This window comes from Equus przewalskii, chromosome 1 (genome assembly GCF_037783145.1).
Source record: "Equus przewalskii isolate Varuska chromosome 1, EquPr2, whole genome shotgun sequence".
Lineage (NCBI taxonomy): Eukaryota > Metazoa > Chordata > Mammalia > Perissodactyla > Equidae > Equus > Equus przewalskii.
In genome coordinates this window covers 183,518,157-183,542,379 of record NC_091831.1, presented here as the reverse complement: position 1 = coordinate 183,542,379, position 24,223 = coordinate 183,518,157, and the positions used below count along the sequence as shown (strand labels likewise).

Genomic DNA, 24,223 nt, shown 5'->3' with positions numbered 1-24,223 from the left:
AGGCTGAGCGCCGCCTGCTCTGTTTATCTCGTGAGGACGAATGTCAGAGCTGGAAGGGAGCTCTCGGGACTCCTGATTCTGCCCTTCTCTTCCTCGGCTTATCTCAGCGAGCCTGGAGCTTGTCCTGTTTATGGCCCCCTGTGTCCTGTTCTCAGGCAAACAACTGAATCGTGAATTCTGCTTAGGCCCCAACTTGCAGCTCCTGCAACCACCAGGCGGGCCTCACCCAGAGTCTTTTAACAGTTCGCTTCACCCGGGCTGCCAGATTCAATACAGGACACCCAGTTAAATGTGAATTTCAGATAAACGATCATAGCCTTTTAGTATAAGTATGTTCCCTAAATTATTTATTGTTTATCTAAAATTCAAATTTAACTGGGTGTCCTGTATTTTTTTTTTCCAAGTCTGGCTACCCTGCTTTCATTTTGCCTTTCACCCTTCTGGGTCCCTGTGGGCCCTGCAGGAATTTGGGGTGATTCAGGCCATGATAGGTAGGGTACTGGAGTTATTTTAGGCTGCTATTTTGCAGCCTTTTATCCAAAAGGCCGGTGAGAGGTTGAAATGATTTTTCAAATATTTGCTAAATATTCACATTTTATTTATCCCGTGTATTATAGTTGCTCCTTAATAATCTGTTTTTGTTTTGATGTTTCTGACTAGTGCATACATAGAGACGTGAAACCAGAAAATATCCTCATCACAAAACAGTCAGTGATTAAGCTTTGTGACTTTGGATTTGCTCGGCTTTTGAGTGAGTATCGAAGTTTTCTTTAGTTACACATAAAAGACGGAAAGATTGTTTACATAATAAAGGATCTCAATGCTATAGAAAGCTAGTTCTTATATATCTAGGGCATAAGCTTGCTATAAATTACACTTCTGTAATTATTGAAAAAGTGTAGATACATTCAGTGGTTTTGAAATGTATGCCATACGTTAATTATACCAAAGTAAAGAGGTTATTATAAAGCATGTTGCCCTCCTGGTTTCTACCATTTTTTGCTAAAATAGAGCTTTTCAGAAGTACTATTTTAGATAAGTGGTTTTCAACTTTGGCAGCAGATTAGAATCATCTCAGGAGCTATGAACTATAACTTTAAAAACTACAGTGACACACTTGGACCCTCCTACAGGGTTTCCGGCTTAATTGGACTGTGGAAGGCCACCAGCATCAGTAATTTTAACAATACTGTGGTCCAGGTGAGTTTAATGTGAAACTGGCTCTGAGAACCACTGCTTTAGAAAAACCGCAGGATGGGGCACAGCTTAATTTGTCAAGTCTCCCCTCCCATTTTGATGCCGGGTTCCCCTGCTCTCTCTGTTTTCCATGTCCCATCACTGGCCAGCTGGACCAAGTGACTACTACACAGACTACGTGGCCACCAGGTGGTACCGCTCCCCGGAGCTGTTGGTGGGGGACACGCAGTACGGCCCCCCTGTAGATGTTTGGGCAATTGGCTGTGTCTTTGCCGAGCTGCTAGCAGGGGTGCCTTTGTGGCCAGGAAAGTCGGACGTGGATCAGCTCTATCTGATTAGGAAAACCTTGGGTAAGTGGTGTTTTCATCCTGCCTTTTGGGAGTGTGGATGGTTGACCCACGTCAGTGCTGGGCAGAGCCAGATTCCTGGTCTCATGTTATGCCTTTACGGTTACGAAAGAGGGAGCCCCCTGGGGCCTCATTCAAATGACTCCTTAAAAGGTGTCCACGTTTGTCTTAAGAAAGAGAATCAATAACTTTGGGTGCATACTAATTGTCCAAAAGACACAGATTCTCTCTTCAGCATGGTTGGGATCAAGTTAAACTCTGAAAAATGATCATGGCAGTAGTGACGACTTGCATTTCTATGAGAGCTTAGCCGTTTACAGCTTGCTGTGGAGTTTTATTTCATTTCTGACAATGTGGTAACTCGTTCTTTGGCTGTCCTTGACTCCAGCCTGCCAGGCTGGTGTGTATTGTTCAGACGCTGTGAGGGAAGATTCTGTCTTCTCAGGGTCAGGGAGAAAGGCTGGTTCCCCAAGGTCGCTCTCCTTGTCTTGCTTTCCCACCCCAACGCCCTTCCATTTTTTTTGTCCTCATGGGGGCTGGGGAGAGCAGAGAAGAGGGGCAGATGGAAAGATCTGGATAGCGATTGCCTTCCTCACAAGCCGGGGAGCGGAGCCACGCCTCCCCTGAGTGTCCCGTGGGGAAGCGACTCTTCTCTGAACTCACCAGCACCTGCAGTCTCCAGGTTTACATGTCCTCGTCCTTCTATCTTCCCAAAGATGCTGTAAGCTCCCTGAGGGTGAGATCATGTCTTCCATTTCTCTTTATCGTCCTTTGACATCCGCACACAGCAGGCAGTAAATATGTGCTGATGGCTTTTTGCAGTGACGTGGAAGGCACTTTGGGGCCCTTCCGGGTTGTTCTGCCTCCTTTGCTGTGTTTCCCTGGTGATTTCAGGGCGCCCTCTTGGTGTCCCCTCCAACTCTCGGATGGAAAAAGTTTACTGAAGTCCAGGCAGTGTGCTCAGGATGAAGCCCACAGAGATCTGGGGCAGGGCATGGGAGAGTATGTTTTGGCTGCTCATCCAAAATGGGGCGGGACAGCAGCTTTTGGATTTGAGTGAGAAAGTTCTGAAACAAATGGGTAAAATTGGACACCTTGAGGCCCCAGGCGGGAACTCCAGCCCTGGCCAGCAGCAGCATTTCTGAGGCCTGGTTGGCATTTCCGGGGCCTGGTTGGGGGTCTGGTTTTCACTCAGCTCTGGGGAGTGGGCCTGCGGGGACCCCAGGGCGCCCTTCCAAGAATCTCCTGATACTCTCTGAGCAGAATTCTTCTCCAAGTGTAATATCCCGAGAATTTTACAGGAGGAGGATTTTAGCTGAGTTGGCTGAAGTGTGGGCAGGGTGAGCCTCGCGTCATCCCCCAGAATGTAGGAATGCTCCTCTAGTTTCATGTCTTCACATCGCAAGTGCTTCTCAGCAGTAGATAAAATGGGATGTCCAAGTGATTGCTATTTGGCGAAATGAGAAAATCTGGTTCCAATTTGGAAATGTATTCCTTCCAGCTAGAAGATCTTCCATAATTTGTTTCCTTCCATCCCTCTTCCTCCCTCCCTCCCTCCCTTCCTCGATATCCGATATTTGGAGTGCTTGCTCTGTGTCAGGCACAGTTCCGAGTGCTGGGCTAGTACATTTCTAGCTCTACCCATCAGGATTCAGTTACCTCAATTTTGATTTGCAGTTGTTGCACTTGCTATTTAAAAAAACGTGTTGTCTGGTCTGCGTGTGTGCCGCTGGTTGTTTGGTTTGGATTTCTCCATATGTTGTGAGCCCTTGATGGGCAGGAGCCTTGCAGCCTCTGCTTCCCGTGCTCCTCAGGGCCTAACTCGGTGCTTCGTCCGTCCCCTGTCGGCTCAGCACAGGGTGTTGAGTACCTCTCAGCACCTCTCCCTCCGATTAAGAGCACACTGCAGCCCTCAAGGTGGGCACAGACGGACACACACGGACGGAGGGAAACCACAGACCAGAGCTTGCTGACCCTTCTCTTTCTCCCTCCCTCTTTCTTCTTGTGCGAAGGAGACCTCATCCCTAGGCACCAGCAGGTGTTTAGTGCGAATCAGTACTTCAGTGGGGCGAAAATCCCAGACCCTGAAGACATGGTGAGTGACCCGCTTTGGAAAGAGCTCTGCATGTCAGGGCTCAGGTTTCCAGGCTGTTTAAGTGGTTTCATTCTGTTTACACGGGGAGGTGCAGGCTAACTGGGTTTGGGTAGTTACTCACCTGCCCGAGCCCTACAGCCCACTCTGCACTGGAAGGTCGGTCTGAGTGAAAAGAAAAACGGGGCGAATCGGCTAGCAAGGCCCTGGCCTTCAGTGCTCCTTTAGAGGCTGCGGAGAGCAGAGGTTAGCCAGTGCCCTGGCCTCGCCTGTCCACCATCATTTTCAGCAGTTGAAGCGAGTAGCTCAGAGCCAATGAACGTTTAGACAATGACTCATCCAGGAAAGTCAGGCTTTGTCCAAATCCCTGAGTCTGCCCTGCTCTGGCTGCCCTGCTCTGGCTGCCCAGACCGAGGGGATGAACTTGCTTGGCCAGCCTCCCCCTGGTGCCTGTCCTCTGTGGCCAATATGGGGAAAACACTCGTTTAAAAAAACTGAAAAAATAAAAAATGTGCATACCCTTCACGCACTTTCAAGAATTTACTCCAGTGAAACCATTAGACAAGGGCATAAAGATGTGGCATTCTTTAATAGAATCATTTCCTTTAGTGTCCCATCAGTAGGGGATTAATGAAATAATTAATCAACTAAATAATTAAATAAGGTACTTCTATATCCTTACAATAGAAGTACCACATAGCCACTAAAAATAATTAGATTTTATGTGCATTCATCTGAAAAAAAATTCCCCAACATATTGCTAAATGAAAAAATAGTTATACAAAAGTATAATTTGACAGAATTTTAATAAATATTTGACAAATATACAAGCATATTTTTACATATGTAAAGATAAAATAATATGACAACCTCTGGAAAATCATGCAAAGCTTTTTACATCTGTGAAATAAATGGCTGTAAGGATTTATACCAAAATATTAACAGTGGATATCTCTGTGTTGGGGTGACTTTTTTCTTTCATGATATTTTATATTTTTGAATGTCTTCTAATGAGTCTGTATTATAATCAAAAACATCTCAGAGCACAATTAAGGTTTGTGAAATCCTGAGATTCCACCGTCTAAGGAAGATACTTTCAAATTGAAACTAACCCTCCAGTTGGTCAGTTTCCACATGGAAATTCCATCAGATTCCATCTGAGCTGTCTGTCCCCTCAGCCTCTTGGCTTGTCCCACAGTGAAGGCTTCCACGTTCCCCCTCTCCCCATTGCCGCCCCCTCCTGCAGCGCTGGCAATAGGAAAAGTGGGTCACGCCGGGGAGCCTGCCAGGACGAAAAGGCAGGAACGACACTGGGCATATGGGAGGTGACCCAGCTGGCTCCCTCGTGACCTGGACATCCCCAGTTCCACACTAAATATCCCTTAGCGATTTCCTGTTCGCTTGTCAACGGGTGAAGCCTCAGAAACAACCCAGGTTTCACAAGTGTGAGGCGCTCCCTACGGCTTCCCAGAGGTTGTCTTGCAGGGCATTTCCTGTTGACAGGAACACAAGAAGCAGCAGCTCGGGGGCTGCGTCCGGGAACATCTGTGTCTGAGGCCCTCTGCTGGTCAGCAATCCTGCCTCCTGCCCGGATGCCGGCTGCTTCTGGGGCTGGGAAACCGGCTCGGCAGGCAGGATGGGCCGTCATGTCACAGCCAACCGGGGCCTCATCCGAGGCGTTGTCGCTGAGACAGCAGAGCTGGATGTCAGCGATGTCATGGCGATCCCCAGTGGTGCTGGGGTTCAACACACAGAAATAGCGAGAGAAATATTTAAGATATGGAGGAAAAAGGCTACTCTTAGGGGTAATACAAACCTGCTTTAGGATTTTTTTCTATGGATCTTAGGGAACTCCAAAGCTGAGGCTTTTATCTCTTACTCTTATCAGTGATTAAGAAGTGCACACTCAGGAATTGGTTTTGTTGACTGACTCCTTCTCCAAAATAACACGGTGCGCTTAAGCTTGACCGCAGCATCAGGGATGGTGTTTCATTCGATGGGCCCGGCCAGCCACTCCAGCCTCCCCTCACACGCTGCCGTCTGCACACGTGCACACGCACACCCACACGCACGCCATGCGTTTATTCGGCTCAGCTCGGCTGGCTCTCATGTTTTCAGGGCCCTCCTGGGTTGGCCTCTTCGCCAGTGGTGTCTCTTTAACTGGCCTGCCATCTGCCTGACGTTCAGCCTTCCTCCCCCTTTGGTGTCCGTGTTCGTTATTCCTGATTGTCTCCAGCATGTGACTGCAGCAAATAGCCTTATATGGACAAAGGGAGACTCCGCAAACAGTGGGATGATCAGGGAAACAGCAGGCTCTCATTGGAGGAGGAAACAGTGTTTATTCCAGGATGCCCAGAAGCATCTGTTCACCTGAGTAGGAGAAAAATCTATTTTGAAGCTCCCTTTATGTAAATGCCAATAAATGCAATAATTAGGACTCCTCTAAATAAATGCCAATATAAATGCCAAAAATTGTTCTGAGGCAAGGCAAGTTACATAAATTGAGGCAGAAAAAAGGAAATAACAATAACTCAACAAGTGTTTTTTTCCTCTTTCATGAGTTTTCCCTCATCATTCACTACCAGCATCAGTTCTTCAGGAAATGAAAGGAGTGGTTAGGAAGAAAATTTGGAAGAGCAGCTTAGAGAGAAGGAGCTTTTGAAACCGGCCGCCGGCAGTTTGTTTCAGGTGGAGGTGGGCTGGGCGGAGGGAGAAGGAGGAGAGAAAGGTGCCAGGAAGCCACTTCTCTCACTCAAAAGAAATTCAATCTGAGCTGACCTTATCTTTGAATACATACTGTAAATAAAACCCCTCTCTCTTGTCTTTTTTTTTTAAACAGGAACCTCTGGAATTAAAATTCCCAAACATCTCTTATCCTGCCCTGGGGCTCTTAAAGGTAAAATCATTGTTTCCAGCAGACCAGAAGCACTGGCTGGGTTACCACTGGGGAATTGGAAAGATTTGTCAGGCCAGGAATTGGAAAGTGTTCCTTTTAGAATTCTTCTTCTCCCTTCAAAAGTATAAATACTTTCAATTTTTAAAGTGGGTCACATTCTATTACAGTGAAAACATCTGTGTTTTTCACTTTAGATCAACCTAACATTATAACTGAAATCTAAATTTCCACAAAATAGAAATTTCAGACGGGTGGTGTTTTACAAAGGGATATTTTTCTTCAAAAAAATGCTTAGCCAAAGGATCCTTTTAAATGCCAGCTCCTTATATTTGAAGTAGGTTTTGATTTTAAAACTTGATTTATATATACATTTCAGAAATACATGGCTCTTATGTAAAATGTTACACTCAATGTTCCCCCCGTATCCAAAAATATTTAATACATTTACTGATACATTTATAATATGATTTTAAAAAATGAGACAGAGGCTGGCCCAGTGGTGCAGCAGTTGAGTTCACACATTCTGCTTCAGCAGCCCGGTGTTCGCCAGTTCAGATCCCGGTTGCGGACACGGCACCAATTGGCACTCCATGCTGTGGTAGGCATCCCACATATAAAGTAGAGGAAGATGGGCACGGATGTTAGCTCAGGGCCAGTCTTCCTCAGCAAAAAGGGGAGGATTGGCAGCAGTTAGCTCAGGGCTAATCTTCCTCAAAAAACAAAAAGACAGTTCCTTGGGTGTGTAGTCGTGAGGTTTAATCTATCCAGGCTTGCGCCCTGTGGCCTACTTCCTGGTGAAGCTCATAGTTGAGACAGACGTAACATGAAGGGGTGTCTGTCGTGTGGCTCCTTCCACACATGCACATCTGTGCTTCTAATGCAGACTGCTTCTGGAAGAATATACCAAAAAAAAAAAGGATAGCTGGTTTTAAAAGGGAAATAGGAGAGCCGGAGTGGTGGAGAGACTTTGCTGAATCCTGTATGGATTTTATTTTTACCATGTGTGTTAGTTTTTAAATAAAGCTAGTTTTCCACAAAGTAAATGCAAGAGACCAAACCAGTCAGGTGGATTATTCCAGTTGGACACTGAGTTAAACTAAAAAAATTGTATCCTGCCCCCTCTGGGCGGGGCACCAACTGCATCAAGAACAGAACAAGGTGGAGAAAATGATTTTTTGTTACCATTTCTAGAAACTATTTATGAATAATGTATGTGCTTGTCCATTTAGGAATGATTGTGGAAGGAACTCAGATCATGATTGGTGTGTTTTTCCTACTTTTTTCCCCCTTTTGTTCCCAATTGAAGAGTTTAATCTTTGAAAGAAGAAAGATGATCTTAATAGGTTAGTACAATTTTAAAGAAGTAAGAGGAGGGAATTTTCTGTTCTTTCAGGGCTGTCTCCACATGAATCCTGCTGAGAGGCTCACGTGTGAACAGCTGTTACAGCACCCATATTTTGACAGCATCAGAGAAATAGGGGATTTGGCAAAGCAGCACGACAAACCAACAAGGAGGACCCTGAGACAGGCCCAGAAGCACCTGCCAGGGGTAAATACGGGGCCGGGCCTACAGACGTGTGCAGGGCTGCAGTTTCTGAGGCTCTTGTACCTGCCACCTGGGCAGAGTCTTCATCTGTACCTAAGGTGGCAGCCGCCTTGCCGCTCCAGCGTCCTCATTCCAGTGCGAGGAAGCAGGTCGCGTGATCTGCCAACCCGGGCCCCACAGACACCTGCCTCCCAAGGCTCCTTCTCCCTGGATCCTAACTGTGTCCCTGCCCACAGTTCCCTGTTGCCACACAGGGCAGGGGTGTTTGGCGTGATGAGCACAGGTCTCAGCCGGGTGCATGGGGGTCAGTGCAGCTGAGCGTGCTTCTTATGCTCCAGAAAAGGGAATCAGATTGATCCCAGGCTGTCATCACGTTTACCTTTAGTGTTGACTGACATTCCAGATTTATCCAAAAAAGGAACCGTTTTCCTCCCTGATCCTTCAGTCGTCAGAGCCAGCTACGGTCAATGCCGTGATGGGTGCTTCCGTGACAGCCCAGACAGGAGTTTAACCAGAGAACAGCGTCCAAGCTGCACACTGGGTGCCTGTGAAGAGTCGTGATTGGTGTAAAGCGGCAGAATGACCTGCATTCAGTGTCTTGTCATAAGCAGAAAGCTGTCATAGCTTAGAATGACCGCAGTTGGAACCACAACTGCAATGAGCTGGCTGCTCCTGGTCCCTCTGGGTCTGCCCTTAGCTGTGAATGACCTTTTCTTAGTCTTTCCTTTTGCAGCCCCCACACCAAGTGGCATCTGGGTGGTGTGCGTGAGGTTTGGGGGAGAGAAGAGGGTGGATGATCCATTAGGAGCAGGTGCAGCATGAACTCCAGGGCCCCGAGGTAGAGCAGCGTTACCAAGTCAGGAACGCTCTTGTTTTATTCTGTCATTTATGACCCAGGTTGCAAAATGGGCTGGAAATAGACCTTCCCTCCAGAGTTGCCCCTGTCTTGCTGTTTCTTTGTGTTCAAGAGTAAAGGGTTTGATGGACATATTTTTACTTGAAAGAATAGGGGAACTCCACTAATTTGTGTATCATTTGTAGGTCCTGAAGGATTCAACTATTTGATTTAAAACTACTAAAAAATACTTGCTTTTCAGACACCTAAGGCCAAATGGTAGAGTACAGAAAACAGATGCATGTCCTTACTTTCCTGTGATATTGACAATAAATTCAGATGTTTCCCCTGCAGCACAGGGAGCAGGTTCGCCTTTTTAACTTGGAGTAAGTGGGCACATGGCCTGAGTGCTGCACACATCAGTTGTCTTTGACACAAGACAAGGCATTGGTTTAAAAGACCCCTAAGGCCTCAGCAAGCTCTCAACTCCTGTGAACCTATGCTTTTGTGCAATAATGTTAGCATGTAGATTTTCCCTTCTTTTTCATAGTCTCTAAATTTTCTTTAATGTGGATGTTTTGCTTTTTTGTGTAAAATAAGCCTTTAAAAGGAAAAGCACAGACTAAATTTAAACATTTTGTCCTTTCTCAGGTCCTGGATTCTGTGCACAAAAAGCGTTTCTGTGCTGAAAAACTTATTTACCTCTTTCGCGATGTGTTATCAGTAATGAGAAAAGTGCCGGCATTGACCCTGATTCTGTGTTTGTATTTTCAGCTGCAGTGCCTGCCTCAGCTGACCACCAGTAGCATCCTTCCCGCCCTTGGTAACAAGAAGTACCACTGTTACACCAAGAAACCGGACTATCGATTTCCAAACATCTAAGGAGCTTGGAGATGGATGACAAAAAAGCGTTAATCAATGATTTGAAAAAATGAAACATACATTTGATTGAAATCACAACGTTGAAAAAACATCAGGAGGAAACAGAAGTAACTAACTCGGGGCAGCCACTTGGCAGGACTGGAAGGGAAATTCCAGAGGCAGTCTTCCATGTGTGATGGTGGCGTCCAGGGCAGGAAGGAAAAACTTGCCGAGATTTTCACTTGTATTTTTGTTGTATCTAAGTAGCTGGCCTTATGACCAGAATATAAACCGTATCTACTGCCCATACCTCTGGCAGAATTAGAGATGTAAAAAGGATTTGTGGGGCTGGTCCCATGACTTAGTGGTTAAGTTCAGTGTACGCTGCTTTGGAGGCCTGGGTTCTGTTCCTGGGAGTGGACGTACACCACTCATTGACGGCCATGCTGTGGTGGTGACCTACATACAAAATAGAGGAAGATTGGCACAGATGTTAGCTCAGGGTAAATCTTCCTCAGCAAAAAAAAGATTTGGGTGTCCATTGTACCATATGCAACAAGTGAAAAGTCGATTACAGAGGGGCCAGCCAGGTGGTGTAGCAGTTAAGTTTGCTCACTCTGCTTTGGCAGCCCAGGGTTTGCTGGTTCGGATCCCAAGCGTGGACCTATGCACTGCTTATCAAGCCATGCTGTGGCAGGCATCCCACATATAAAATAGAGGAAGATGGGCACAGATGTTAGCTCAGGGCCAGTCTTCCTCAAAAAAAAAACACTTATAGAACCCCCGTATTTCCCTGGGTCTGTTGCCTTGAATCCTATCTCCTGCCTTTTCAGATTGCCTCAACATCATATTTGAGGAGAGTTTTAGTTCTTGAAATCAAAATGTTTAAAATTCCATTCCCTGCTTGCTCTCTTGATTTTTATATTTTAAAACATTTTTGGGGAGATTTAAGAGTTGCTCAAAATATTTAAAATCATATGGATTATCATAAAAGTGTGGTTCACATGCTTATATATTTAATGATGTGTTTATAGACATCTCTCAATATGCTTTGCCTTGAGTAAAGGATGCGTCTTAGTCATTCTGCTGGGAGACAGATTTACCGTAACCCATCTCCATGGGCACAGTTGCCCTTCCCACAGAGGCACAGGCTCCATGGCTGATGAGGTGATCAAGAACAAGGCCTACAGGCTTCGCAGGAACAGGCCTGTCAGCCTGAAAGTAATTAGTACTTCATTCTGTCCAGCTCCGCCTCCAACCTGGAGACAGATCGACAGGCAGGACTGGCTATAGCAATCTGGGTTTCAGAAGACACTGCTTGTGAGCTTTCACTTGGGCCATGAAAGACAGTAGGTTGCAAACTGATGTTTTCCCTGAAATATCTTTTTACACTATACATATGTATGTATGTATATATACACACACATGCATATATATCTACATACACGTGTATATATACCATCCTGGCAACTGGAAGATAGCTAATAATGAGAAAGTAGTCCAAAGTGATATTGAGGACTCCTAGCTTTGATTTGGCCTTGATTTTGCTCCTATTCAGAAAGCTTCTTCATGCCTGTTCCCTGGATACAGGGCAACATGGAGCTCGCATCTCACAGATCAGCACCATTTTGGTTGACGTCCTGCTGCTATTTCCTAGCAGTTCTCAGCTGCGGCTTTTGAAGTTGTAGGTTACTGTATCTTCAAAAGGTTTCTTCTGCACCCTATTTACTGCTATGTTGATTTTCTTCATGAGAACATTTGACCCTGTTCACTCACTGCTAAGTAATCCACCAAATGCTGGCGTCCGTTCAAGAACTCTGGCTCCCCCAGCCTGTTCAGTGGTTTCCTAAGGCCCCCTGATGTCGGTAGCTCCTTGCATGGAGCTGATAGTGGATTCAGTACGAGTCCCAGGATTATCTTATTCTTGTTACACAGCCTTGATTCAGATGACAGGGAAGGACATCCAACTTCTGTGAGTAGTTTATAGTTTTTGGGTTTTTTTCCTTAACCCAAAACAATGCACTTGACGAGGCAGATGACTACAACTGCCTAACTCATCTAGTAGTTTTACTGAAAACCACGCAGAATAGAAAAGGAGCTCCAGACTAAACTGTGGTGAACCGTTTGCCTCACCACCCAGTAATCAAACCTGAGGGAGAAGTGTTCATCTCTTTTCTCTCGAGTTCTACTAAATGTATGCCTATGCTTAATTTCACCGTATCTGTAATCCTTTCTGCAGCATGGAATCATCAGTTTCATGAAGACTGTTCTACATCCTTGTCTTTTTTTTTTTTTTTACTATTTTCTGATTTTTTTAAATGTCAGCTGCGATTATATTAGTAAATAGTGTATCATTTATGCTATGTGCTATTTACCTTAGCTTGTTCTAAACCCAACTAAAATTCCTTTTTCTTCCTGAATGTTGCATCATAGAAAGTGTTTAAAACTATTTCCACTGGGGGCTGGCCCCAGGGCCAAGTGCTTAAGTTCGTGCATTCTGCTTCGGCGGCCCGGGGTTTCGCTGGTTCGGATCCTGGGAGTGGACATGGCACGGCTCATCAGGCCACACTGTGGCAGCATCCCACATAGAGGAACCAGAATGACCTGCAACTAGGATATACAACTATGTACTGAGGCTTTGGGGAGAAAAAATAATTTCTACTCAAGGTTGTATTCAACAACTTAATGTTCAAACCAAACATACAGAAGTCCACAAACAAGTTGGTATATGATTAATAACAGAATCAGGGCCATTTCAAGTGGGTAAAAATAAAGATCTATTTTTATCTATTTATGATATTCTTTATCACAGCTGGGCTGGTCTTCATGAATGTTCCCTCTGTTCCACCACAACCAGCACAACTATTTGAATTCAGCCAAGCATTTATGACTAGTTTTAAAAAACTTTACACACAGAAAAAAACAACAGACTAAGCTTACAAAACAGACAAAGTAGCCAGAGCTATTCATTCAGAGAAAGGGTGTGTATAATAAAGACCACAAGAATGAGCATGCAAATCCTGGGAGCAACATGAAGCCTCGTCAACCAGACCACTTGGTGTGAGTGGCTCCTCCATCAGGGATCTGAAATGTAGCTTTCAGTGTTTCATAACTGTACATTCATAGGAACATGCTTCAATAACTTTCAAGTAAAATGTAACAAATTACTGTTAAAATACAATAAAGAATATCTACATCAAGAGCTATCTATATGAGGAATACATTCAAATTAAAATGCTACCTGGTTTACATTTTTCTTAAATGACTTAATGTACATAAATTCTCCCTTCCAACTTAGTAACTTGAGTGAGTCACATCTGAATATTTATTTTCTACATGATGGACTCTCTGCTTCTAAAATGTCATGGTATGGCATCCGTATAATTTTATTGATGATTATATAATATTTGTTGCTGTTTAGGATCGCCAATTTCAAATGATACTTCATATTGAAATAAGACACTTATTGAATATTATTATTTTACTTCAAATCTAATTTTAGTTCCAGAGAAGGCAGTGTTGTTTTAAAGACTTGGACAAGGTTTTCTTTTTCTCTTATTCCAGGAAGATCACTTAACAACAAATACTTGAGGTTTCTGCAAAAAGAGAAAGAAAAAAAGTTACTTCAGTTTGGCCTTTACTCTTATAGCATTAAAATAAACTTGATTTATTGACTTTTAGAAAAAATTACACACAGAATGTGTTTCTATCACCCTACACTTTCAAAATGACACCTAGAACAGTCACCTGAGAGCACGACCTTAAATGAATTCACGCCAGGAACTAAGGCAGACTTTGGAAAGATTGGTTCTTCTGAACTACATCAGTAATTCTAGCTGGATCCTTCCAAATATTATACGTACATTATGGCACAGAAGTCCTCTGCATGTGAAATACAAAATATGAATCCTGACCCAGAAAGGGAAAAAAACTGGGAAAGTTCTTAAAGGAACTCAAATTTCTATTAAAAGATGAAGCCTCAACTAATGTACCAGACAATCTGGTACTTTTGGTTCTAATGTTTAAAGTTCCCCAAACTTCCTGTAATACCGAGGTTGCTGGCAGAACACGGGGAAACTGCTTTAAAGACGGCGAGGGCACTCAATGGCGGATGCTCATCGAGAGCTGACCATAGCAGGCACCACACAGGGCTTTGTGTGCATGCAACTTTTTAAAAAGATGCTCCCTAAAAAATGCAATAAAACCATAACATGTTAAGGTCGATAATTTTAACTGTTTTAAAGTAATACAGATGAAAGTTCAGTCGTTTTCTTAAATTACATTTTTCAGAACTGAAAAAAGACACCACCCCTCCACTGCTGTAAATGCTGCTCACTCACCTGAACATCATCAAGTTTCCACCGGGGCCCTGACCACATACCTCAGACGGTGCAAAGCTGCCACCCCTTTGTCTGTGACATTCCCACAGGAAATTATTTCCATTTCCAACACGCTTTTCTGTAAGTTTTCAAGTTGACTAAGTCTCTCCAAACAGGCATCCTCGATGTAATGACACTTGCAGAGCCTTATTTTTTCCACATGCCGTAGGCCTTCTGGGGAAAACAAAGTCCAGTTGAAGAATCTGCTGTACCTTTAAGATGACCAACTGTCCGAATTTGCCCAGGACTGCTCTGGTTTTAGGATTGAATGTCCCATGTCCCGGGAAACCTTTCAGTTCCAGGAAAACTGGATGGATTAGTCAACCCTCTAACCACACAAGGTATTCACTAGACAGGCTGCGCTGATGGACAAGGCCGGTCTGCACTCAGATGCCCTTGTGCTAGAGGAAGAAAGACCCACGCAAGCAGAGGCTGTGTGGATACGATTATTCCTATGTTACCGAGGGTTTCTCAGGACAGAAGTTTGACAAAGACGGCTTGACAAATAAGGCCTTGGATTTTAAGTCAATAAACCACAGAATAAAGGCATGTAGAGACAAGCTTAGTGAGGGGAGAAAGAAGAGGAAGGTGTGACCTCTAATTTAAAAATAAGTATCAAGCACAGAAGGAAACTAACTGGATTGTACTGAAAGGGCATGAAGGACACACCCATGACCACAACCGCACGTCAACTGTAACAAAGTGTCACTGCGACCCACAGCATTTCCCATAAGCAAAGGACAGGCAGTTACCCATGTGGTCAAACCCAATGTTCATGATACAGGAGTCGGTGGCGTCGATCGCCTGAATCTTGTATTTGTCCAGAGGGCCTGTCGGGAGGTGGTTGTAGTCCTTCTGCCACCTCTCCTGGCCCTGGTAGCGCACCATAGCCCCACAGCGCAGCAGCCACTCGGACGCCGCCCTGTCGGGACCAACGTCCCGGATGCGTTCGTGATCCACTCTGTCGGCCGGAGGACAAAAGCAGTTAGCTTTCACCGTGATCACTGGCTTCTTACCTAGATTCACCAAATAAATACAGAATAGCAACAACTTTTCATTTCAAATGAGGCGGGAGAGACATATATCAGTGAGGGCCACGTAAAAACATACGATGGCTCTGCCTGCTACCCTGTATGCTTTTGTTTTTGTTTCCAAGTGAACTCTGTCAAGACATGCTATTTTGATGAGTTTATCAGGCCGACACGAGTCTTCATGGGTTCGTGTTGCACAGTAGCTTGACACCAGGAGGTACTCAGTAACTACGCACTGAATGAATGACTAGACTTGGTTATCATTTTTATTAATGATACAAGATTAAAGAGGGAATAATTTTGAACCTTTGTCCAAATTAATGTCATTTAGTGATATTTATTAATGTCTACATATGCCTGTTTCTCTAGTTAGTGGTATGAGTGCTGTATTAGGCAAAGAGGAGGTTAGTTTCATTAGTTTCAAAATATTTCTAAGCATGCAACCCACTGACTTTTCAAAAACTTGAGTTTCCTGGATAGTATTCAGAAGGCTAACTACATCCCTTAAGAAGCCATAGAATAAAACATTCTAAAAGTACATTTACTGAGCTTTTCTTATCATACAATAAATGTTCATTTTAGAAAACCTGGAAGGCATCAAAACGACAAACAAAAGAAAAATCACTGAAATCCTGACCCGACAGTCACTGTTCATATTCTGTCATCTATTTTTCTGGTCTTTATTGAGTGCTTGTGTGTATGTTTTATTTGTTTGTTTTTGAACAAAATTAGGATCATACTGCATACATTGCACAAAAACATGTGAAATACAACAAATAAACAAATTAGCTGCTGGAAAGTCATCAAGCTGTAACAGTCCCCAAGTTTCTTCACTTTGGTTGAGTAACTTACTTATTAAACACTGCATTCAACCAGCCCCAGAAGTGTCTGGAGTCACATGACCATGGGAGTTTCTTTAAGCCACACAACCGCTGGGAAATTGTTCCAAACAGCATCATTGGATCTAGACACACAAAACAGTATTCGTATTAGATCATCAGCTGGCAATCTGAGTCCCATACACATAGTAACTCACTCCACAGCTTCAAAGTCAAGACTCCGTGCCGAGAAAGCTGATGACTCGCTTGCCCCTCAGTAGTTACTGGGCAAGTCACTCTGGTCTCTGTTTCTTGGTTTCTTTTGCTGCAAAAACGAGGGGCTGAACTGGAGGGTCTCCATGGTTCCTTCCAGCCTTGACGTCAAGTCCCATTGTTCAATCCTCAACTGGAGCTGGCCTGCAGTGTTGCCACCTGGTGTCCACTCGGGCAGTGCACCTACAAACTTGCTGGAACCAGCTCCACTTGCACTCTGCATTTCCAGTGTCACCGTGACAGACAGTCACCAGGGGACAACGTGCGGAGGGTAAGACACTCACACGCAAGAAGAGGGAGGAGACACAGCAGACCTCCCCATGGCAGGCTGCAATCGTGCCAGCACAGCAGTCAAAGCACTGCCAGGGCAGCCGGGAGAGACGGGCCAGGCGGGGCCAACTCTCCCACCTGGGCCTTCTCATTTGTAAGATGAGACGATTTGCTCAGACGATTTCCAGCTGTAAAAGTCTGGAACTGTGAGTTGAGACAGGGATTTCTGGATTGGGTCTCCACGTGATTAACCTCAATTCGAGTTTCTCTAGTGTGCGCCCGGTGCAGCAAAGACACAGACAAACGAAAGGTGGTCTCTGCCTTTGAGGAGCTGATGACCGAAATCAGGCTGCAGTGAGCGAAAATGAGTCACCAGGTCCTCAAAATGCATGACGGAACCTGATAAATACCCCAAAGAGTGAAAATAAGGACAGACCAGGGTTTCAACAGACACGGATGCCAGGAAAAGTTCTGTCGGGTGACCAGTGGGGGCCGGAATGTTTCAGGCTGTGGTGGTTCACTTTGGGCAGCACGTGGGGCCAGGGGAGGAGGCCGACAGTTTACGAAGTCAGGTCAGGAGGGCTGTGGCACGGTCGGCCAGGCGTTTGCACGGTCTTCTGCAGGCAGCCGGGAGTCAGCGAGGTTTCAGCGCAGAGCACTGGACTGTCGGAGCTACGACTCGGGAATACTACTCAGACAGCGGCAGCAAGGTCGAGGATCAACAGAACAGGACAGAGAGTCAGCTAGCCAGGGCTTTTCCCGTGGTGCCGGGAAGAAAGGGAAGGGCACCGCAGAGGGCACTCCACATGGCCTGGGAGGGAGACACACGGCAACGGCCAGAGGCGCTGAGGATGACGTAAGTTTTGGTCCTGGGTCACTGGTAGATAGTGATGCCATTAACAGAAATCCGGGTTGTGGGTTCAGGGTTTCTCCCCCCAGTTTTTTATATTCTAAATATGAAGTGTTGGCAGCACTTCTAAGTGGAAATGACCAACAAATCACTAGAATCATAGTCACAAAATTGTAGAGCTGGAAGGAACTCAGGCCACCCAGACTAAACCTCTCACTTAGAGATGAGGAAAGCGAAGCCCTGATAATAAGAAACTTGCTGACACCCTAAATCCTTTCTGGAACAAGGCGGGGTATTAATAAACGCACGTGTTTAAAAGGGCTTGCCCAAGGTTTCATGGCTAAGTGGTGGCAGCGCTGAAATGCAAACCTAGTTCTCTCTCCTACCAGACCAGGGCTCCTTCCTCAGTCACTGGATGGTTCTAGAACGCAGGAAATGAAGAGGAACAGAAAGAGGCCTGAGTGGGAACCACCTAGAGCTGAGGCAGTGACTGAGGATGCTGAGAGAGACGAGGTCTGAGGGCGCAACTTGGCGCACCTGCCCTCCGCCTTCTCTGCCATCACTCTGCCTTCCTTACTGCAAACCTCCCGCTCCCACTCCCACGCCCCGGCCCCTCCCGCTTTGTGTTAAAGCTCTCCCCTGTGCCCGCCTCTAACAGCTCCATTGGCTGCAACTTCATTTACACATCTGGGCTTTCTGGCTTCAACTCAGGCTGCTCCCTCTACTTACTGTCCCTTCCCGGCCCCCCATCCTGACTGTGGAAATCTTACCCAACCTCAAGACTTTATTCAAATGCCATCTCCATCCACCCATCCATTCATTCACTCAATAAATATTTACTGAATGTCTGCTAAACTTAGTGCAAGAGATACAATGGTAAGATAAAAACAAAACAAACAAGGAGAGACAAACATTCCTGTCCTCATAGAACGTACAGTCTCGTGAAGAAGACAGACAACATGTAAAGAAAGAACATGCAATATGGTGTGTTCACAGAGGGACGAACGAGTCTGAGAGCCTGGAGGAGGGCGTGAGGGCGAGGCTTCACATCAGAGGTGTCCTGTGAGATGCGTCTTACCGTTCCCAGTTGGGCAGAAGAAACAAAAGTATGCAGGGAGAAGAGAAGAGCAAGGACCACATCTCATTCTTTCTCGTGTCCTTAGCACCCGGCACAGTGCCATCTCCCTGGTGCCAGCGTGAAATGAACATTTGCTAATTAAGTCTCCAGTGGCTGGTATTTTTCCAGAGAGAAAGGGAGAACCAGAGAGACTCACTGAGCAGGTAAATGAGAGCAGTCCGTGAGAACTGAAGTACCCTCACCGGATTCACTCGGCCCACCTCATTACTCAGCTTAAAGGAAAGGCCACATTCACCCCGGCTGTGATCTCTAAAAATACTATTATACTTAAAATAATTTAAACGTAAAAACAAAATTTTTAGGGGCCGGCCTGGTGGCGCAGCAGTTAAGTGTGCATGTTCCGTTTCAGCGGCCCGGGGTTCGTTGGTTCAGATCTCGGGTGTGGACATGGCACCGTTTGTCAAGCCATGCTGTGGCAGGTGTCCCACATACAAAGTAGAGGAAGATGGGCACAGATGTTAGCTCAGGGCCAGTCTTCCTCAGCAAAAAGAGGAGGATTGGCAGCAGATGTTAGCTCAGGGCTGATCTTCCTCAAAAATAAAAAACAAACCCCAAATTTTTATTTGGCAATAAGGGTAAAAAAATAAAAACTGTGACTTTGCTAATTGATTTCAGGAATTTCAGCGGAATCCAAGCAGCCTCTGAGACTGCTTTCTGCAGGGGAAGAGGAGACCTCTACTGGCCAGTGGTGAATTTAACACTAACGAATTAGAAGAAAGCAGTAAAAACCAAGTTAAAAAATAACCGCTACTACATTACTGCTGTGATAAGTAATTCAGGAATTAAAATCCTTAAAAAACAAAACCAAACTTCTTCTTACTATCAGAACATGGCTTAGGGCCATAAGTTTGAACAGATGTTTCTAAAAGTTGCAATTATGTTTGTGACTTACAGAAGGCCAGACCTCTAATGTGGGACTCAAAATAGGATACATACAGTGTTTCTGAGTCAGTTTGATTGAGAGTTCTCCTATTTGCACAAAAACATTAATTTTTTTTAAGAGTCGAAGTTCTGTTTTCATGTATTAAATGTAATTACTATGGTGGGCTATTCAAAGTGATGGCTAACTTAGTGGTCAAAAAACCTGACCTAGCGAACTAGTTCTCGAGGGTGGTAAAAATGAGGAGAGAGGGGTGGGTGGCATCAGAATTAGGGTGATTTTTCCCAAATTACAACCTGTCTCACTGCAAATCACTCATTATTGATGCCAATTCTTATTACTGAAGTGTGTAGAGTCTAACAAAATAGAACAGAGCAATTCATTAAGAATTGGAAGCAAAGGTCCCAAAAGCCATTCCTAGCCCGACATTACATGGCAGTCATTGAAATACATCTTACAGGTTCTGACACAGACGGAAGATGAACAGGAATTCTCAGCTGAGGAGGTGTCATGAATGCAAACGTCCCCAACCAAAGACATTATAGGGTGTGTGAACGTAAAGTGAGCTCTTGATTTGAGATTACTTAATTGAAACAAATTAAGGTACAGTCATGCATCACTTGATGATGGAGATAGTTCTGAGAAATCATTAGGGAATTTCATTGTTGCACAAACATTATGGAGTATACTTACACAAACCTAGATGGGACAGCCTACTACACACCTAGGCTGCATGGTCTAATCCTATGGGACCGCTGCAGTATAAGCAGTGCCTCACTGACCAAAATGTCACTATGCAGTGTACGACTGCAGACTGAAACCTGGGGAAAGGGTAAGCAGAAAAAATTTTATAAAAAGGGCATGTGTCCTGTGAGTTCTCTCCCCTTGCTAAACTAAGCAGCACACAATGAAAAATCACACGACAGTAAAAGAGCCACTACCACAGGTCCAGGTGGCCCGTGAAAGTCTGACCCTAGAAGTCTATCGTTCTGTATTCAACCTAATAACAAATCAAAGACATCCTGTGCAAACTGAAAAATAACCATTTCCTCTACATACCTAGTAGAATGATTAAAATAAATAGTGACACCACCAAATGCTGGTGACAATGAGGAGAAACTGGATCACTCAAACATTGCTGGTGGGAATGTAAAAAGGTGCAGCTTCCTTGGAAAACAGCTTTGTCAGTTTCTTACAAAACTAAACATGTGCTTGTCATATGACTCAGCAATTGGACTCTTGGGCATTTATCCCAGAGAAGCAAAAACAAGTTCACACAAAAAGCTGTACACTAATGTTCATAGCAGCTTTATCCAAAATAGCTAAAAACTGGACACAACTCAGATTCCTTCAGTGGGTGAACGGTTAAACATACTGTGGTACATCTACACCATGAAATACTACTCAGCAATAAGAAGGAATGACCTGTTGATACAGGCAACAATCTGGATGGATCTCAACAGATTACGCCGAGTGAAAATAGCAATTCCAAAAAGTTATGCATTGTATAATTGTTTATATAACATTCTTGAAATGACACAATTTTAGAAAGGGAGAACAGATTGGGGCAGGAGGTGCCCTGGCACGAGGGAGGTGTAGTTACAAAAGGAAAACTGGAGGATCCTGGTGGTGATGGAACCGTGCTGTAGCTTGACTGTGGTGGTGGATACAGGAATCTACACACGTGATAGAAACTGTGGAACTAACCGCACACACAAATGTGAAACTGGGGAAATCGGAGCAAGATCAACAGATCGGTCAAGGTCAATTTCCTGGTTGTGATACAGTACCATCCTTTTGCAAAGTCTTATCCCTGGCGGGGCTGGGTAATGGGTACACAGGACCCCCACGGGTTCTTATAACTGCTTGGGAATCCACAAGGATCTCAAAACAAAACACTGAGTTTAAAAAATTACCATCTCGTTTTTTTCATTTGTGATGGAACACGCAATGACAATCTACATTGTTTTCACACATAAAGCAAACCACGGACAACTGTCCAGGCGGTAAAACCATTTAAACACACTAAAAGCAGTCATCCACGGAGAACTTCCCTGGCTGACGCCTGCGGGGCCGCCGCCCGCCACCCCACACGAGCCTATGGGCAGCGCGGCCGGTGCTCAGTTCCCAGAGGGTCGGAGGCAGGGGGGTGAGCTGACCTCCCAAAGCCCGACGAATGACCCGAACCAGATTCACACAAAGCCCTCCCAGCAAGACAGCGCATCACTCCATCTTTGTTCTGATCAGCTGTCTCGACCCTAAAAGTTAAAAACGGCGGGAGCGCTAGATGATGGCAGAGACCGAGCCGTCTGTCCCCTTGGGGCCCGTAGTCACAGGACCAGGAAGGACTGGATGCACAAAAGTCCAAAGAGCGCAGCTACGGGACAGACAGCCTGGGACTGGGCGGCTGGCGCTGCGCCGGGAGGGGGAGGAGCCTCGGGGCCGGAGGGCGGGGCCTCGAGGGGCGGGGCCCGCGGCTGGGGCGGGGCCTCGAGGGGCGGGGCTCGGAGGGGGGCCGGGGACCGCTGGGCCTCCCGTCGTCACGCCCAGACCTCCTCCCGGGGGCCCGAGTCCGCTCGGCGGTGAAGGTCGAAGAGCCGGGCCCTGCTTTCAGCAACCCCGGCGACGGGAGAGGGGCAGGGGCAGAGCGGGAGCACCCCCAGCCCCGCCCCGCGCGGACCTCGGGCCCCTACTCACAGCGTCTGAGGGAGGGAACGAGCCAGCGAGCGTCCCCGCGTCGACGGCGGCGCGGCCTGCCCTCCGCCCCCCGCCGCGCGCGCCCATTGGCCGCCGGCCGCGCTCCCACGTGGGGCGGGGGCGCGCGCCTGATTGGCCCCTGCGTGGGGCGGGGCTGGAGCGCGCGGGGCCCGCAGAGTCGCGCTGACGGGGTCGTGGCGCCGGTCATGGCGCCCGCGCTGCGCTACCTGGGCGGGGCCTGCGCGCGGGCGCGCGGGGGCTTCTCCGGGGCCTTGGCCTGGGGTTGGGGGCCCGCGCCGGGGGCTCCCTGGCCGCTGGGCCGCGGTGGCCGCAGGGCCAGCACCAGGTGAGTCGCCGGCGGCCAACCCCGCCGCCCGCGCTGCCGCCTCCAGGTGCCTCGTGCGGGCCTGTGCCCTATTCCACCTCTGCCCCTGTGCCCTATTCCACCCCTGCCCCAGTGTCCCTTTGCACCCCCTGCCCCTGTGCCCCTGCCCACCCCCTGCCCCTGTGTCCCTTTGCACCCCCTGCACCCCTGCTCACCCCCGGCCCGTGTCCCTATTCCACCCCTGCCCCTGTGCCCCTGCCCACCCCCTGCCCCTGCTCACCCCCGGCCCGTGTCCCTATTCCACCCCTGCCCCTGTGCCCCTGCCCGCCCCCTGCCCCCGTGTCCCTCTTCCACCCCTGCCCCTGCTAACCGCTGTCCCTATGTCCCTATTCCACCCCCGGCCCAGGCGCGGGAGGAGGTGGCGTCCTGTGGAGCCTGGCTCAGCCGGCCGGACCCTGGGCTCCCTGCAGGAATCACGGGTCGTGTCAGTGGGCCGGAGAAAAAGCACGAGGGACGTGGTGCTGAGTGGAGGTCAGGAGCAGCTCTCCTTTCCTCCCTGTCCACTCTGGGCTGATTACCGAGGCTCCTGACGGCTCAGCGGTGACCAGGGTCTTAGTGTCTGCCGCAGGTGGTCGTTTGAGGATTAAAGGTCCTGGCGCGCTGTAAGCAGTCAAATGTGCGGTTTCTTAGCTGGCGTCTCTGGTGTCACTTGGAAGATCTGGCTCCGGTCTTAAATCAGTCGGATCCTGGCACAGGCTGCATCGAGGTGGCCTGGGGGAAGCAGTTAGGGTGCCAATTGAAGCCTGCAGAATTCAGTGTCCTGGGAATTGAAGTTTGGAGGTCACATCGGAAACCACTGTTTTTCTCTGCTCTCCGTAGAGGGAATGGTTTATGCAGAGGCTTTAAAGCTGCAAAGCTCTTGGCTCTTAGGAGAACTAGAAGGTGGTCAAGATGAGGTTGATGAGCTTAGCCGGGCATAGATGGTGTGGGATGACACCAGAGAGGGGCTGCCTGGCTGCAGGGTTTTTGTTTTACTTTAACTACACGTTGAATTTTATTCTAAGAGCATTGGGAGGCTTTTAAAGGGTCTTAAAGAAGTAATTAAATGTCTCAAAAGTTGACTTTGGCTGCTGGGTGTTAGCGGATTGGACGGGGATTACAGTGGCCTAGGATTGGTGATTCATTGTAGGGGTATGTAGACAATTGTTTTGAAAAGATTCTCAAGGGAAGAAAAGTAGGGTTGGTGAAGGTTTTGTTTATACTTTTTATTTTGAAATAATTATAGATACGTAGGAAGTTGCCCAAAAAGCAGCTCTCATGTACCTTGCACCCAATTTATCTCAATCATAATAGCTTATATAACTGCAGTACAATATCAAAACCAGGAAATTAACATTCATACAATCCACAGACCTTGTTTAGATTTCATCAGTTTTACATAGACTTGTGTGTGTGTGTTTCTATGCAATTTAATCATGTGTTAATTTATGTAACTACCACCCAATTAAGAAACAGAAATGTTCCATCAATACAAAGATATCCCTTGTGTTACCTACCCCTTTATATTCACTTTCCATCTCTCCAACCTTCCTAACCCTTGGCAACCAATAATCTGTTTTCCAGCTCTATAATTTTGTCATTTTGAGGATATTATGTACGTGGAATCGCACAATATATAACCTCTTGAGATTGGCTTTTTTCATGTGGTATAATGTCCAGGAGATCCATCCAAGGTGCTGCCTGTAGTGGTCGTGTCTTCCTTCTGATTGTCGAATAGCATTCCATGGT

At 46.5% G+C, this 24,223-nt stretch overlaps 3 protein-coding genes across 13 annotated transcripts in view; 2 read left to right on the top strand and 1 right to left on the bottom strand.

Annotated features, from left to right (window-relative positions):
• CDKL1 (cyclin dependent kinase like 1) overlaps positions 1-12,564 on the top strand; it is a 56,302-nt gene extending 43,738 nt beyond the window's left edge. Inside the window, exons 4-9 of one of the 2 annotated variants that reach the window (XM_008532576.2) lie at positions 661-751; positions 1,347-1,547; positions 3,557-3,639; positions 6,476-6,532; positions 7,926-8,081; positions 9,688-12,564. In XM_008532576.2, coding sequence (XP_008530798.2) covers positions 661-751; positions 1,347-1,547; positions 3,557-3,639; positions 6,476-6,532; positions 7,926-8,081; positions 9,688-9,795 — 696 coding nt within the window. In that variant the 3' untranslated portion in view covers positions 9,796-12,564. Of the gene's footprint in view, positions 1-660; positions 752-1,346; positions 1,548-3,358; positions 3,640-6,475; positions 6,533-7,925; positions 8,082-9,687 lie in introns of both variants that reach the window. The other variant, XM_008532575.2, reaches the window with a different exon arrangement.
• DMAC2L (distal membrane arm assembly component 2 like) lies at positions 12,443-23,422 on the bottom strand. 5 transcript variants are annotated; one of them, XM_008532573.2, is made up of 5 exons: positions 23,014-23,422; positions 16,037-16,148; positions 14,906-15,114; positions 14,156-14,327; positions 12,443-13,370 (listed from the first exon to the last, which is right to left on the bottom strand). In XM_008532573.2, the coding sequence occupies exons 2-5, from the start codon at positions 16,141-16,143 to the stop codon at positions 13,256-13,258; spliced, it is 603 nt and encodes a 200-aa protein (XP_008530795.1). In that variant the 5' UTR covers positions 16,144-16,148; positions 23,014-23,422; the 3' UTR covers positions 12,443-13,255. The 5 variants fall into 5 exon arrangements, with proteins under 5 accessions (XP_008530795.1, XP_008530796.1, XP_070445079.1 ...); XM_008532574.2 differs by having other exon boundaries at positions 14,156-14,324; positions 23,014-23,155; XM_070588978.1 differs by lacking the exon at positions 23,014-23,422 and adding an exon at positions 22,111-22,241 and having other exon boundaries at positions 14,156-14,324.
• The window catches only part of L2HGDH (L-2-hydroxyglutarate dehydrogenase), a 40,248-nt gene continuing 38,274 nt past the window's right edge, over positions 22,250-24,223 (top strand). For 5 of the 6 annotated variants that reach the window (XM_070588879.1, XM_070588905.1, XM_070588895.1 and 2 more), the window contains exon 1: positions 22,250-22,456. In XM_070588879.1, coding sequence (XP_070444980.1) covers positions 22,317-22,456 — 140 coding nt within the window. In that variant the 5' untranslated portion in view covers positions 22,250-22,316. The remainder of the gene's footprint in view (positions 22,457-24,223) is intronic. The other variant, XM_070588919.1, reaches the window with a different exon arrangement.

Bases quoted from the DNA above. Each gene is read 5' to 3' on its own strand.
- DMAC2L (XM_008532573.2), bottom strand. From the start codon at position 16,143: ATGATGCTGTTTGGAACAATTTCCCAGCGGTTGTGTGGCTTAAAGAAA. The intron at 14,328-14,905 runs GTAACTGCCTGT...TGTTTTCCCCAG, and splicing joins CATTGGGTTTGACCACATGG to AAGGCCTACGGCATGTGGAA. The intron at 13,371-14,155 runs GTATGTGGTCAG...CTCTTTTTGCAG, and splicing joins GCAGCTTTGCACCGTCTGAG to AAACCTCAAGTATTTGTTGT.